Source organism: Pinus tabuliformis, chromosome X, assembly GCF_031772625.1.
Source record: "Pinus tabuliformis cultivar Carrire ecotype Pingquan chromosome X, CPIR1, whole genome shotgun sequence".
NCBI classification, from domain to species: domain Eukaryota; kingdom Viridiplantae; phylum Streptophyta; class Pinopsida; order Pinales; family Pinaceae; genus Pinus; species Pinus tabuliformis.
Window position 1 is genome coordinate 1,724,106,958 of NC_142308.1, and position 17,618 is coordinate 1,724,124,575.

At 40.3% G+C, this 17,618-nt stretch overlaps 1 protein-coding gene across 1 annotated transcript in view; it reads right to left on the reverse strand.

Moving 5' to 3' along the window:
• Positions 1-17,184, reverse strand: part of LOC149146662 (ADP-ribosylation factor 1) — an 81,771-nt gene extending 64,587 nt beyond the window's left edge. The window contains exons 1-3 of the mRNA XM_089453289.1: positions 16,810-17,184; positions 16,507-16,545; positions 14,951-15,013 (exon numbers count right to left, since the gene is read on the reverse strand). Coding sequence (XP_089309415.1) covers positions 14,951-15,013; positions 16,507-16,545; positions 16,810-16,912 — 205 coding nt within the window. The 5' untranslated portion in view covers positions 16,913-17,184. The remainder of the gene's footprint in view (positions 1-14,950; positions 15,014-16,506; positions 16,546-16,809) is intronic.
• Positions 17,185-17,618: the final 434 nt, after the last annotated feature.

Consider the following 17,618-nt stretch of genomic DNA (forward strand, 5'->3'; position numbering starts at 1 on the left):
ACACACTTCTCCTTGTCTGATTTGAGTGATCTTTAGGTCGATTTTGGTCCTCTCGAAAAGAGGAATTTAATGCAATAATGATCTCCATCAAATGAGTTGTCCAAAATGGAATTTAACCCTAGTTGCATAATTTAACACATCTTTCATTGCACCATTTACTATGAGATTTCTGGGAGATTTCATTGCCTATTCAAGGGGATCCAGACCCTTTCTAATTTCTTCCAGTACTCAAACCAAAGATGCCTATCCCTTAAAATGAACAGGGCCCTTAGAATTTGTACCTGCACTCTCCAACCTCCTCATAGGTCAAATCCTAATCAAAGGATTACCTCCCTTTTTATGGTCCTCCTATCAGCTACGAGCACTAAGAGATAGGTAAATGACAACACTACTTCTAGCTCTAGATCAGTGTGAACCAAAGGGACCATTCCTCCTCCCAAGAGACCTCAAAGACATCACTAGACCAGACCCCTTACCAACAGGCAAGCCAAATCACATAAACATCAGTAGTGAGTTATAGCAATCAGGCAACAGTGCAGGAGAGGGTCCAGATCTTTCCCTAGCTCTTCTTCAAAGCATCATACTATTTTGAGTTTTCTTCTAAGTTGTATGATACAGGGAAATGAGTACGCATATCTAAATCAGAAACGCACTAGAAATGTGATCCCAAAAAAAATTGAAATGGAGAAACACAATACACACACACAACACATTATATTGAAACTTAGAAAGAAATCATTATGAATAAATGAGCAAGAACATTTAAATGACAAACATAAATGAGAAGCAACGTTACACCATTGCTTATTGGGATCCTCATCATTAGTATCACTCTTTGCCTCTACCTCAATCCTCTAGGGACAGCAGTCAACATCACCCAATTTTGATGAGACTGCCTAATCCAAGCTTTAAAATATGGTATGAAAAGCTTACCATGCCTAATCAATGATTTTGGTTTGAGTGAAGTGTAGATTTTGCCATGTCCACAACGAAAAAGTCCAACAATCAATAACATTAATATCGAGGTACATAAAGGGCTTGGTGCTCTTGATTAATTGCTAATCCCATACCCTCATACATGATAGAATCTAGTGAAAATCCTACCAATCCTGGAATTTTAAAAACTATTAAGTCCGTTGAATTTCAAAAGGGATATGAAATTAAACTTCCTCCATATGAAGTCCAATGAGGTTAGAAACACTCTCAAACATCCTAAAACAATTAATCTAGGCCCAAAGCCTTCACCTTGAACTTGGCTAGCATCAAGAAGAGTCAAAACATATTCTAGTGTTGAAAAAAACCCTCTAGGGGGTATATTCAACAAGTGTGGGATTTGGTGTTACTATTGATATGGAAATTGGGGGGATTTCGAATGAGTAGATCCTCCTAGTGGGATCGAATTTATTGCAAGTGTTCTTAACCAACTTGAGTGGGATAGTCTCACCCTAACTCTTCATTCAATCCTAATCCTCAAGTACAAGTTGAAAAAGAGAGCATTGTAATCACAAACTTGCAAAGTGGTAATTAAAAGGCCAAGGTAAGCCTCACTCCATCAACTACCTCATTCATAAAATCCAAAATATTCCTTTTTGTTTTATCGACTAGCTCGCTACACAAGTTTTATGATTATCATATATAGCTAATAAATCCTTGGGCAAAAGAACAATTATTTCTAGATCTTAGCCAAGGAATTAATACATCCCTTTTGAGCATATTTTACACATGTATTTCATAAGTGTGTTACGTTATTTGCGCAGATCTGCAATAAGTCATGATTGTGGCACATCATTTCCTGTAGATTTCTCACCATAGAGGATGCATTTTCAAGTAAGTGTTTTATACACACCTTTTTTGTTGGAAAATCAGAAAGGCAGTAAAGATTTTCTCGATCTTGATAATTACTTGTGATGTTTCTTATTATTACAATTCTTTATATCTTCTTTCTTTAGTTCATCAAGCAATTACCAAAAGTAGCAGCACATAAAACAATGAACACAAGATGTAGGCACATGCCAGGGCAAAACCCCCCTCGAGGGGAAAACCCAGTCAAAGTAATTCTTCCTTTCAATAGTATTCTTTGAGACTCTTCACCCTAGACCTTGACCAGACCTTCCCTCCACACCAAGTTAGTCTCCAGAAGATTGACCTCTTCCCAACAACTTTGACTATGCAACAACTAGCAGCAGCCAGCAGCTTCCGGCAGTAGTCCAACTTGGAAGACTTCATTCTCCCAATCCAGAGCACGAAACAGAGTGATACCACCACCAAAATTTCGATTTTTCTCTTCTCCTTAGACTCCCCCAAACTCGCATTCACTTTGGCTTCCCAACAACAAACTTTCCCAGCTATCCACTTCGCACTTCTGCCCAAAAACAGGACTTTTGCACTTCTACCCAATAGATGAGAAGTGATGCTCCAAATGAATTCATAGTCATTCCTTTTATAGGCTTCTTGTGGGGTATAATAGGTCCTTAGGCCGACTTGATTTCTCTTAGGCCGACATGGTGTGGAGGTTCCATAATTCATATTTCATAATTCAAAAATCCAAGAAGGCTCTCTTTAAATGTACAATAATTCTATAGACTCAGAATATATCCTAGAAGTCCTCAATGGGGACTTTGACCTAAAACATGGTGACCCAAGCATGAAACCCATGCTTTAATAAGTCACAACAATAATAATAAAAATTCTTTCCTTTATTCTTTTGACAAGTACATTACATAATGACTCAAGTACATTATTGAAGACTGAACATAGTTACTTTTTCCAACATGTTTTCGCTTCCAAACCGATTTTGCAAGTTACATCATTAATTTGGGGCTAAAAGTAATCATTTCTCATCATTAAGATATTTATATTTTGCTTGAAAAAAAATTTGGGTTTGCACGTAAGGGGTTTTGACCCCATAATTAAGGCTTAGAAGTGGTCCAAAGTGTCTAATCTTCTCTCATGTAGCCTCCCCACTCCTAGATCTTGAATTTACAAGTGTTTAAGCACTTTTGGGTGGTCCTTAAAGCGGATTTCGCTGTTGTTTTCTACAACTTTCTGCAGATTTCGCAGAGTCCAGTGACAGAATAGTAAGATAAATTGCAAAAAAATGCATACAACCAAAGTACTAATCATAGAAATCATTTGAGATATGGTTAGCATATTCCTTGTACACTCATTTTGACTACTCACATGATATATTTTGTTAGATTTGGGTGTCTTTTCTTGCTGGTTTAGTATATTTTTCTGCAAATTTTGCACATTAAGCCAGAAGGCTAGCAGTATATAACTCCTCCACTTCAACCATTAGACCCCATACAAGGCATTGGTCTTGTGTTGGTTGGTTGAGGTTACCCAAGGGAAGCCTCCCATAGTGGAGGTAGTTGGGCTTAAAAAGTGGGAACTTGGACCCCTATATTTTGGTGTAGGATTGATCTAAAGATCATCCGATTCCAATAAGTATTCATGGAGATATGAATTTATTTGTGTTATGGGACAATTCGTCAAGGTCGGCCAGCAACCAAATAAACCCCACTTGTGCTCAATGTTTTAGTATAAATAGAGGTGTCTTTCAAGTCATTTCAACACACTTGGGATCTCTTCCTCTCTACTTATCTTTGGGTTTCAGTTGGACTCGACCGAGTTGGTCGGTCTGTTACCGAACAGGCTGAGTCAGTGACTGGCTCGGCCAGGTCGGTAACAGACTCAGCCGATTCCGATTTGGTCCGGCCAAATTTTAAAACACTGCTATCATGGAGGTTGCTCGTGCCATGCTACATGATCAGAGTGTGCCAAAGTTCCTATGGGGAGAAGTTGCCAACGCAATCATATATGTACAAAACATGACTTCTCATCGAGCATTATATAACAAGACTCCTAAAGAAGTATTCACAAGCAAGAAACCTGATGTCAGTCATTTAAGGATCTTTGGTTGTCCTGTTTATTTTCAAGTACCAAAAGAAAAGAGGAACAAGCTTGAGGCTTCAGGTAAGAAAGGTATGTTTGTGGGCTATTGTGAAGATTCTAAAGCATTTAGAATTTATATACCTGGTCAAAGAACAATAGACTTCAGTAGAGATGTAACATTTGATGAAGATGCAACTCTTGAAAAAGTAAGAATTAGTCCTCCTATCTCTTCTAAAGAAACAAATGATGATGTGGATCCCTCTACTCATGCACCTAATCATGAGGACCTAGATGAACCTGTTGAGCCTATGGATCCATTAGATCCTCCTCCATATAAAACAAGGCCTCTATGGCTTCGTGCTACTCTACAGGATGCTGAAAAACATACTGCTCCCAGGGGCATTTTCAGAGAAAGCAAGAAGTCCAATCGATATCAAAACTATGTTGTTGCTGTGAGTTCTATCATATAGAGTGAACCTCAATCATTTGAAGAAGCAAAAAAGAACCAAGTATTGAAGGATGCCATGACAGAAGAATATGAATCCATTATGCAAAATGATGTATGGGAAGTTGTTCCTAGACCTCAAGGCAAATCAGTTGTGACTTCAAAGTGGTTGTTCAAAATAAAACATGGCATGGATGACAGTATTGAAAAAGCTAAAGCAAGGTTTGTGCCTCAAGGATTCTCTCAAAAAGAGGGAATTGATTATGAAGATAGCTTTGCTCTTGTTGCTTGGTATACCACCATCGCTCTATTATTGCTTTAGCTACTAGTCAAGGGTGGACTCTCCATCAGATGGATGCCAAGACAGCTTTCTACATGGTGCTCTTTAGGAGGAAGTATATGTTGAACAACCTCAAGGCTTTGAGGTACATGACATGAGAACCCATGTATGCAAATTGAAGAAAGCACTTTATGGCTTAAAGCAAGCCCTCGGGGCTTGGTATTCTCGCATTGGCAGCTACTTAGTAAAGTTGGGATTCATGAGGAGTAGTGTTGATCCAAACCTCTACTTCAAAGTTGTACAAGGTATGCCTTTGATTTTGGTATTATATGTTGACGATATGTTTTTGATAGGTAATGAACTTTTGATGATTCAGTGTAAGAGGGAGCTTGCCTCTGAATTTGAAATGAAAGACCTTGGGATGATGTACTTCTTTTTGGGCCTGGAGGTCTAGCAAAGACCTGGCGAAATTATTCTCTCCTAAGGGAAGTATGTTGTAAAGCTATTGGAAAGGTTTGGAATGATAGAGTGCAAATCCATGAGCATTCCCATGAAGATGAACTTCAAGAAACTCTGTGGTGATGAAGCTGGACCTGATTTATCTAATCCATCTAAGTATCGTCAATTGATTGGAGCATGGATGTTCTTAGTGACCACTCATCCTGATATTTGCTATATTGTAAATACCTTGAGTCAATTCATGACCAGGCCTTTACATAATCAATGCGTAGATATTTGCATGAGGCAATTAATTTCGGTCTTCGATATACTGCTGGCAACATAAAGTTGCATGGTTATTCTGATGTTGATTTGGTAGGAAACATTGTAGACAGAAAAAGCACTTCAAGATGTTGTTTCAGTTTGGGATCTGCCATAATCTCTTGGATGAGCAGGAAACAAAAATCAGTTGCTCTCAGTTCTGCAAAAGTTGAGTATATTGCTACTAGCTTAGCTAGTTGTGAAGTTGTTTGGTTAAGAAAACTCTTTGGAGAGTTATTTGAGCAAGTCCTGGATACCACAATGATATTATGTGATAATATGAGTGGCACCCGATTGTCTGAGAATTATGTATTTCATGACAGATCCAAGCACATTGAAATCAGATATCATTTCATTCGAGACATGGTACAGAGAGGAGCAGTGAGACTCCACCATATTCAGACTGATGAGCAGATTGTTGATATACTTACCAAAGCACTATCAAAGAAGAAATTTCTAGTCTTCAGAGATATGCTTGGATTAAGGGATGTACCCCTTCCGAGTCCGGGACTCGGCTGATCAAGATCACTGAGACGTGTGTTCTTCCCCCCTGGTTGAGCCCCCGGGGATGAGGAATTGAGTTAGTGACCTCCTGGGGATGAGGGGCCTCCAATTAGGAGTATGCCCCAGTCATGCATCTTGTTTCCCACCCATCTGGCCAATGGGTGTTGGCTACTTGAGATCGAATGGTGGAAATTGGCAACTAGGGCCAAACTCCATGTGGGTCATTTTATTAATGGAAGCTGATATTTTTCTTGGATCCCTATCATCGAGAGGTGTAGGATTGATCTAAGATCATCCGATTCCAATAAGTATTCATGGAGATATGAATTTATTTGTGTTATGAGACAATTCGTCAAGGTCGGCCAGCAACCAAATAAACCCCACTTGTGCTCAATGTTTTAGTATAAATAGGGGTGGCTTTCAAGTCATTTCAACACACTTGGGATCTCTTCCTCTCTACTTGTCTTTGGGTTTTAGTAGGACGAGAGATCCTAAGGGATAACGCTGCACTAATCCAAAGGGCAGAAGCCGAGAATAGCCGGAATTGCCAGAACTGTCGGGAATAGCTGGAATAGCCGAAACTGCCGAAACCACCAGGAGTAGGCGGAATTGCCGAAATTGCCAGAACTATCGAGAACTGCCGGGAACTACCGGAACTGCCAGGAAAAGCCAGAACTGCCGAGAATAGCCGGAATTGCTGGAATCGTCGAAACTGCCAAAATTGGCGGAACTGCCAGAACTGTCGAAACTGCCAAGAAAAGCTGGAACTGCTAGGAATAGCCGAAATTGTCAGAATTGTCGGGAACTGCCGGAACTGCCGGGTACAGCGGGAACAACCAGAACTGCCAGAGCATCTGTCTCGGAAGGAAAGCAGCATGCAAGGGACAAATAACTAACATTGGGACAGTTGTATGGTACTTAGCAGCAAATACACCAAGCATGCAATGTTACAACTAGCATGCAAGGGACAGCTAGCATGCAACAGCAAGCATGCTAAGGACAGCAAGCATGCTAAGGACAACAAGCATGCTAGGGACAATAAGCAAGCTAGGTACAACAAGCAAGCAAGATGCAGCCAACACATAGGTCAACATGGCATCATGGTGCAGCAATGGCACATAATGCAATACAGTGATGGGTACAGCCATGATTAATGAAGCGTGATGAGATGCAGCATGGTGCAACGCGGTGAGGTGCAGCATGATGACGAAATGCAACACAACAATAGGTGAAGGAGTCACTTGGAGAATCAGTTGAAGTAGCATGTCTTCAACTGATCTCATGTATCATCTTCTTAGAGATGATCTATGCTCTTATCTAGATAAGTCAAAGTGTTGACTTATGTTGTAAATGTACTATATCTCTCTCTCTATGCTAAACTATTGAAGAACATATAAGAAGAATTGATCAAGGGTTTCCCCACATTGGGGTTTGTCCCTGGCTAGCGCCACATCTTGTGTCCTCTTGTCTTCGCTTGTCTTCTACGATTTATGTTTATGTTCTATCTGCAGTTTACTTTAATGTTGATGTGATTGCTAACATGGAAAAGATATTGAGCTAACTGTGAAAATTGAAATAAATTGCTCTAAGCATAGAACATACCTAACATTAACATGGTATCGGAGCTTAGGTGAAGACAATGCCCAAGCAAGAGAGCAATCACCGAAGACAGTTGGGAAAGGACAAAAGGATCAGTGGATTCCTCATCCCTCTTTAAATTCACCGAGGGTGAAGTCGAAGCAGAGAATATTATCATAATGGCGCAACGGAAGTTTCTGATGTCCTACCTAAAGATCACTTCATTGGGAAGTCCGGGTCTAAGGGTGGAAGGAAAGGCAGATGCCTTGGTTGCAATAAGTTCAGCGATTATGCGAAGGAGTGTCCGAATGGCAGAGACACATCTCTTGATGAAGATAACAATCATTCCAGGGACATCTTCAATGATCAAAGGAATGACAGATAATGTAGGTCATCAAGGAAATGGCCGACTCTTCAAAGAAACAAAGGAACCCCAGGTATGAAGAATCAAATGTTGTTTTTGATAAGATGAAGCGTTATCTTGTATTGGCCCTCTCCTTCAGATTCTTTATGAATCTGGATTATTGATTGTAGTGCTTCAAGGCACTTCATCGGATAGAAGGGTGCACTCTCTAATTTGGTAGAGATGGAAACAATAGTGGGATTATACTTGGAGTCGATGCTACCTATCCCGGAAAGGGTGTAGAGAATGTTACCCCTCAATTGAATGAGGGTAACTCGATTCATTTACAGAATCTCTTTTATGTACGTGATCGCAAGAAGACCCTCATGTCCATTTCAGCAATGGAAGTCAAAGGTTACAGGGTGGCACTCATCGATGGAAAGGCACGTGTTAAAAAATAGAATTTCAAAGATGCTTTTTCTCATGGGTTCAGGGTTGGCAATTTGTATCAAGTTGTAGGATGGTCCATTGGGGATCATGTTAATTGACATATCACATCTATAACACCGGAGGTCTACCTATGGGGCCCTACCCGATGTGAGTCAGATGGTGATAGGGATGCCTGAATTCAAAAAGAGCATGAAAGTACATGTCTGAGATGTACCGAAGGAAAATCTTACAAGGGGACCATTCCCCTCATGTAGCAGGTTCACAGGTTTGGAACAACCCGAGGGGTTTGAGATTCATGATCAAGAATCTCACATATGCAGATGGAAGAAAGCCCTCTATGGCTTGAAGCAAAACTCCCCGAGCGTAGTATGAGTGGATTGATAGTTGTCTGATGACGCTTAGATTCACTAGGAGTGAAACCGATCCAAACCATTACCCAAAGGTTGTGGATGATAGACCTCTCATACCAGCACCTTATGAAGACAACCTATTTCTGACAGGGGCAGACCCTCTCATTTGCAAAAGTAAGAGGGAGTTGGATTCCGAATGTGGAATGATAAACTACAAGCCTGTGACTACCTCGAGGATCTTAACTTTCAGAAGTTATATGGTAGTAATGTCGGACCAGATTTGGGAAATGCCTCTGAGTTTCATAAACTCATTCGCATTGATGTTCTTGGTGAACTTCCGTCCGAACATATGTTTTGCAGTTAGCATGGTGAGCTCATATTTGGTTGAGCCTCACTGGATTGGTGCCAAGAATCTTCTGAGATATCTTCAGGGCACAATCTCTCATGGATTGAGATACACTGCCGGAAATGTGAAGCTGCATGATTATTCGAATGCTAACTAGGCAGGCAGTGTGGAGGATCACTAGAGCACCTCTCAACGCTCGTTCTCTTTAGGTTGTGCTTCGATATCATGGATGAGCAGGAAGCAGAAGTCGGTTGCTATAAGCACCGCCGAGACCGAATACATAGCTACGAGTATGATTTCATGTGAAGCTGCATGGTTGCAGAAGCTCTTAAGTGACTTGTTTGTACACATGATGAATACCACTACGATTCTCTGTGACAACCAGAGGGGGGATTCGATTATTGAGAAATCCCGTATTCGATGATTGCTTCAGCAGATAGACATCAAATATTGCCTTATATGGGATATGGTAAGTCGATGAGCGAGGAGGCTCCATCGCATTGAGACTGATGTACAGGTCGCAGATATTTTGTCAAAGCCCCGGAGAAAGGTCAAATCCATGACTTTCCCGAGCGACTTGGAGTCGTTGAGAGACCTTCTTATAAGGGTCCTGCATGTTGCATGCATTGAGCTCTGGGAGCTTTGGGGGCTTGGGGTACTTACTGGAGCAACATACGACCACAGGGCGACTCACCCTCCCCTGGTGGTGCACTATGTACAGGATCACAGGTTCAACCTTCCCTTGTGATACCCCGTGGCGACTATGGAACAGGATGATTAGTTCTCTTGTGTGCCGGGATGATTAGTTCTCCCGTGGCAACTATGGAACAAGATGACTAGTTCTCCTGTGGGCTGGGATGATTAGTTCTCCCATGGCAATTGTGGAACGGGATGATTAGTTCTCCTGTGGGCCGGAATGATTAGTTCTCCTGTGGGCCGGAATGATTAGTTCTCCTATGGACAGGATGATTAGTTCTCCTGTCGAGGCATCCTACCCATGCAGTCTGGGACTCATGGGAAGTACCTCTCATCTGATCAATGAGCAGGGAAATGGGGTTAGGGACCATAGTAGTACTATCAATGGACACATCGATGTATCTACCATACTCCCTATGCTAGGATGACCTCCATCGATCTGGGATCAATGCAACTGATCTGGGATCAGTATGAGTGGTTTGAGACACTCTCTTGTGATATTGATCTGGGAACAATAAAACTGACTTCGGGTCAGTAAGAGTGATGTGACACACTCTCTTCAAATGAAACTTACTTCGGGTCAGTAGAGAATGGTATGAGACATTCTCAATCAATTCTTATTCTTCATGGTTCAGCAGAGCTCAGCAGAGAAGTGCAGGGCACTGATGGCAAAGATAGTACAGTCGGACATATGGATCAGCGGATGGAGTTCTCCCTAGCTGAGAGGGAGTGTTAAAATTGGCAACTAGAGCCAAACTCCATGTGGGTCATTTTATTAATGGAAGCTGACATTTTTCTTGGATCCCTATCATCGAGAGGTGTAGGATTGATCTAAAGATCATCCGATTCCGATAAATATTCATGGAGATATGAACTTATTTGTGTTATGGGACAATTCGTCAAGGTTGGCCAGCAACCAAATAAACCCCACTTGTGCTCAACATTTTAGTATAAATAGAGGTGGCTTTCAAGTCATTTCAACACACTTGGGATCTCTTCCTCTCTACTTGTCTTTGGGTTTTAGTAGGAGGAGAGATCCTAAGGGATAACGCTGCCCTAATCCAGAGGGCAGAAGCCAGGAACAGCCGGGAACCGCTGGGAAAAGTCGAAATTGCCGGAACTGCCGGGAATAGCCGAAATTGTCAGAACTGCCGGGAGCAGCCGGAATTGCCGAGAAAAGCCGGAATTGTTGGAATATCCGAAACTGCCAGAACTGCATGGAACAGTCGGAATCGCCGAAACTGTCGGGAATTGCCAGAACTGTCGGGAAAAGCTAGAACTACTGGAACTGTCGGGAATTGCCGGAATTGCCGGAACTGCCGGGAATAGCCGGAATTGCCGGAACTACCAGGAATAGTCGGAATTGCCGGAACTGCCGAAACTGTCGGGAACGGCCAAAATTGCCGGAACTGCCGGAACTGCCGGAATTGCCAGAGCATCTGTCTCCGAAGGAAAGCAGCATGCAAGGGACAACTAACTAACCTTGACACAATTGTATGGTACTTAGCAGCAAATACACCAAGCATGCATGTTACAGCTAGCATGTAAGGGACAACTAGCATGCAACGGCAAGCATGCTAAGGACAACAAGCATGCTAGGGACAACAAGCAAGCTAGGTACAACAAGCAAGCAAGATGCAGCCAACACATAGGTCAGTATGGCAACATGGTGCAGCAATGGCACATAATGCAATACAGTGATGGGTACAGTCATGATTAATGAAGCGTGATGATGGGTGCAGCATGGTGCAACTCACCGCACTGCACCATGTTGCACCCATCATCACGCTTCATTAGTCATGACTGTACCCATCACTGTATTGCATTATGTGCCATTGCTGCACCATGTTGCCATACTGACCTATGTGTTGGCTGCATCTTGCTTGCTTGTTGTAAATGCAGCACAACGATAGGTGAAGGAGTCACCTTGGAGAATCAATTGAAGTAGCATGTCTTCAATTGATCTCATGTATCACCTTCTTAGAGATGATCTATGCTCTTATCTAGATAAGTCAAAGTGTTGACTTCTATTGTAAACGTACTATCTCTCTCTCTCTCTGTTGAACTATTGAAGAACACATAAGAAGAATTGATCAAGGGTTTCCCCACATTAGGGTTTGTCCCTAGCTAGTGCCACATCTTGTGTCCTCTTGTCTTGGCTTGTCTTCTGCGATTTATGTTTATGTTCTATCTGCAGTTTACTTTAACGTTGATGTGATTGCTAATATGGAAAAGATATTGAGCCAACTGTGAAAATTGAAATAAATTGCTCTAAGCACAGAACATACCTAAAATTAACATATGGTGATCCTTACCAGTCATGGTAAGTTGTATCTTGCTCAAGTTCGAAGATGTTGGTGTTCTTGAATAGCATAGATGTTGGTGTTCTTGAACAGCATGGATTCTTAGCCGAGCTGAGCTATTGCGGATTCTTGGCCTTTGAGCTGAGCTATTGTGGATTCTTAGCCTTTGAGTTGAGCTATTGTGGATTCTTAGCCTTATTGACTGAGCGGTATTCATTATGGGTGGTAGCATGAGTCTTCCCAATGGTATTTGTTCCAGGTTGTAGCATGTGACTACCTAATGCCAGATGGAAGCATTTGGCTCCCCGATGATCATTTGGACCAGGTTGAAGCGTGAGACTCCCTGGTGAAGGTTTCTTAGCATTTATTTGGCTGAAATTGGATTCAAGGTGGTAGAAGTAGCTCCCCTACCATGAGTATTCTTCTTTAGATTCGAGAATATCTAGCATGAATGATGATGATTTGACAGGTACAGCAGTTTTGGCTTTATTGATGGAAATTCCTGCCTAGTTGAGAGGGAGTGTTGAAATTTTGAGCAATTATGGAGAAATTTCCCTAGAAATCACTTTATGTGGTTAACCCCTTTCACCCTTGAAGCGAATTATTTCTCAAGAGCAAATTATTTTTCATAAGAGCAAAAGTTATTTCAAAATTATTTTATAAAGTAATTAGACATGTGCAAAATAAAATCACTTCAGTTATCTAATTTGAATGGATCACTCTAGGAGCTTCCAAAACACTTAATTTGAGGAAGGGTTTTGGCCACAAAGATTTCTATATATTGAAGAGAAGCCTTCATTTGCAACATATCGAGTTCTCTCTCTCTCGTTTTGGTGATCTAGCTCTCACATTGATGATCAAGCCCTCACATCAGTAATTTATCTCTGATTCTCTCTTATTATCAGTAGCAAATCTATTGCACATTTGCAGATCTCTTATCATCATTGGCAGATCTGATTATCAGTGGCAGATCTCTTATCATCAGCGGCAGATTTGATTATCAGTGGCAGATCCCTTATCATCATTGGCAGATCTGATTATCAGTGGAAGATCTCTTATCATCATTGGCAGATCTTTGATTATCAGTGGCAGATCTGATTATCAGTGGCAGATCTCTTATCATCACTGGTGATCTCTTTTGCATTGGTGATAAAGCCCTTGCATCAGTATTTTCTCTCTCACTGTTAGCAGATTTATTGGAAGCCTGTTATTTCATTTCATCATTGGCAGATCTAGTGGAGATTTCTCTCTTGCATTTCTGGAGATTTCTTTCTTGCATTATTGTTTGACAGATTTCATATTATTGGCTAGATCTCTATCTTGTATTATCATTGGTGGCAGATCTCCCTTGTATCAGTTTTTGCAGATCTCATATTACAAGTCTCATCCTCTCACACCTGGAGGATATTTACTTATTATTTGTGGCCAGATCATCTTATTGTGAAGGCGTATTGTCTTGGATTTCTAGCACGCATCTGGAGACTTGTCTATCTCATTCGTGAAAGCTAATCTTCTTCTCGCACTTGTAATCTTTGCTGAAGGATTGAAGGATCTGTTATTCTACATTTGTGATCAGATCTCACACTTCAGAAGATCTGTCCTAAAGGGGTAATGTTGCTGTCATTGAGAAAATGGTTTTGTACTCTGCTTATGTATCTCTGCTGAACATTTGATGAAGATCTAATAGAAGAATATTCTTAAAGGGTTTTCCCCCACAGTGGGGTTTTTCCCTGGTCTTGGACCAAATCTGCTGTCTTACTGTTCATTGACTGTCTTCTATATGGTTATTGGTTACTGTCTGCACTTAAAGGTTGAAGATCTAAGATAATTAATTTCAAAATTGCAAAATTTAACACTAGTAAGCCTTCTTACAATAGTTGTGTTCACAATACTAGATAGGCCTTGTTTGCTAATGATGGTCTTCATTACATAACAATACATAGTGTTATATCTACTTTAAGGATTAGGAAGGTTAGGACCCTAACACACGGATAGAAAATAGTTCTGGAAAGTTTGGATATGACAATCAGCATGTGTATGTGTGTGTTCCATGAAAGTTTGGCCTCAACTAGACCTGTATGGCAGCTCTGCAGTAAGAAATGCAGCAGGAACTATGTCTCAGCCTTTATTAAAACTGAAGTCATGTTAGTGCATAATTGCTGGATTAGTATTATTTCAACCATGATTAGTGCACACTGACATGAGACCAAATCCAGAAGTTACAGGCATTCTGCAGAAACAAACTAGCAAGGCTGAAAATCTAAGGTCGTTGAATCTGGAAGCATCACTAACTCTTTAGTAACAGATTATTAATGCATGAGATTAGCTACTGGATTTAGGCAGTCTATCATTATCAACATCATATGCCTGACGTGACAATGATAATTTAGTTGACTTAAGCTGGAAATGACAAGAAATTCTCAGACGCAATGGCAGACTAAATGATCTCATGTCAGATCTGGATATGGATCTCTATCATAGCTGGATCCAAACTGTGCCCTGGCTGGATCCTAGATGGATCCAGTTACAGATCCGTATTACTGGTTGGATCCTAGGCATATCTGGATCTGCAGATCCTGGAACCTACCCAAACAGATACAGTAACTTAGCAAAAATACTTAAAACAGCATATGTATGTCGTCACAACAAGCATGTATAAGGGATCACATGCAGGATGCACTGTTTGTATAGATAGTAATATAGGAAAAGTCAACTCAGAGCACAGCAGTCGCAGAGGCAGAATCTTTGACCAGATCACAAAATTATACCAAAATTAACCAGAGTTCCTCACTGAGAATAGAAGTATGTAGAATCTAATACCGAAATCCATCCACTTCTATTGTGGCATAGCTTCAAATTACGAGATCAAAATTATAGTAGGAAAAAAAAATGCCCTTTTCAACTATAACATCAAATATTATGGTGCTAGGCATATGTGATATTGCAAAAGCTATTCAGTCCAACATACAGACTTAATATGTCTTAACAAAAAAACTGCTTACCTAAATCCCACACTTGAAACTTGATGTTGTTATACTGGACCGTTTCAACATTAAATCCAATTGCTGCAACATCCACAAAATGGCCAACAGTTTAACAAATTTAATAACGTCAAACTACATAGAATATATCTCATATAGATGACAATGCAAAGCAGAGTATATGGAACAAACAATGGAATTGTAAATTATGCATGCAATTGATTAATAAACGTTTTTCTAAATAGTGACAACTAAGCCTGCAGTTCTAGACACCTTTGAAACATATCAATATCCTAATAATATAATAAATAATCACACTGCTTACAATGTCCGACAATTTACTACATCATTCTAGATATTTAAATTTTAAAATTCTAAATCAATTTTGATCGTACATTGAATGAGCCCAAGCAAAGTTCCTCCCGGAGTACCATGCATAACTTAAATAACTAAATTTGTACTCTCTAATAAAAATTGATTAGAATAACAGTTTCAAAAGGCACCACTACACCAAACAATAATGAAACTAAACCAAGAGCTACTATAAACTGCTCAAGGCCTAGCCTTGAGGGTTAATTCAAGTAGTCATGAGCCAGGGTTAATTCGACTCTCTTGATCTTCTTGGGGTTAGGATCCATAATCAGGGTTGACAGTTTAACCTGTTTAGTAAGGGAAAGGTTTTCTGCAAGGTCTTTTCCTTGGAAGTACTAGAAAAAGGTTTTTATGCAAGGTGTTTTCCTTAGAAGAAAAACTGCTGAAGGCCCAATTTAGGCAAAAGGATAACTGAAAATAGGCTTACCATAGAGTTTTATATATTTCAGAAGCATTCTGTTAACCTATTTTATTAAGGATGAATCAACTAAAATTGATTAAATGCTACAGAATTCCTTACTCTCTTGAAGAAACTCACAGGGTATTTCAAGACATTTATTTTTATTTATGTAATCTACTCCTTTAAGGGTTACATCCGGTGACATTTTTATCATAACTTCATTCTAATTAAGTAAGAACTGAGCTTAGTTGAAAGCGAAACCAGCTTTACACGGCAACAATCCTATCAATTTGCAGGTGAGACGAAAGTAGTCGACAGATAGTTAAGAAGCTTTGGAGCAACATTAAGAAATGTTAACTCGATACATAATTAAATAGTTACAGTTGTCTTCGACTGTAACAGACGTAATTCAGTGGTAGATCGATGCAATTTCAGTGTTTCTCATATGCGACAGTCAGTGCTGGGCTCAGCCTTTATACATGGGGCATAAAACAATTAAGATGAGCGTAGCATCCAATTTATTTGCCAACAACGAATCTTGGAGAATGTAAACACATTTTTCGATTCACATAAAAGAGGGGTTATATACATCGATCTAGATCCGCGCATTAACTTCTCTAGCTTTTACAGAAGAGTTTGAATGGGGGAGCATTGATAACTGTTGTGCTGCAAATTGAACAAGTAGAAAATTCTACGTAACCCAATTTCTCATAGTTTATCACGAGCACGCCAAGCATTCCAAGGGAAAAATTTACCGCTAGCGCATCCCAAACTATAAAAGGCACTCAGGACTGAAGATACTTACTTGGAACTGTAGAAACCACTTCTCCCATCTGCAGGCGATCTAAGAGATGAATTAAGGCAGCAATGACATTAAATGCTCTTAGGTATAATCCAAACACTATTGTAACTAATGTTTACATTTGCCCCCGGCACTAAACGAGTCAAATTTTACCTGCGACTTGCATTCAACAGAACAAGCCGCAGAAGTCCATACACTTCCAGATCAATTAAATTAAAACGTGAGGGAATAATTTAAGCCTTTAAAAATTAAAATTCAGGTAAGAATTTAAGCCTTTACAAACATGAGACTCTAGCTTAAGGATACAGAGAATGGTGGTTTTCCCGGCATTGTCGAGGCCGAGGACTAGAATGCGAGCCTCCTTGTCTCCGAAGAGTGAAGCAAACAGTCTGGAAAACAGCATTCCCATCTTTAAAACAGCTGCAGATCAGCCGATTAACCCTAGCAGTGAAGGGGGCGATGCCGTTAATTGCATTCCACGCGTGTAAATCCGCTGATTTATCGCCACGAATTGATCATCATCAGATCGCCTGTTCGATTCCCCGGAGAATGAATGGCGAAGCTTGAGATTGCTGTGCAGTCTGGGAGATGGTCGATCGCCCTCCCAGAGTTTCACAAAATCCGTCTGTCCGTCCGTCAGACAATATTTTTATTACCGTCAACGTTTTCCAGTTTTGGCGTTGGACGACGGAAATTGCCAAGGTCTTGACGAGTCGTCGACTGTGCATATGGCTGGGTAGTGGGTACCACCTGCGTTAGAGGGAGCGGACACCGGTTGCGGTCACATGAGGATTCTGAAAGGGAGGCTAAACTTATCATATTGCTTAGTGAGGATTAGAGTATTAATTGTTGTATCTATTTGGGGGAATTTTAGAAGCTATCACTGTTTGATCTTGACTCAATTGTAACGAAAGATTGTCTCTTGTGTGACTTTATGCATATAGTATTGTATTAAAGCTTTGAGGCGTATGATTGTGCTTTGGTTAATTAACTAAAGTTGATTAAATTATATAAATAATGTTTATGTTGATTTTATCTAATAATATTATTATATAATGAAATAGTAAAATAAATTTAATTTTGATGATTTGTTTAAATATATTTATTTTTATTTA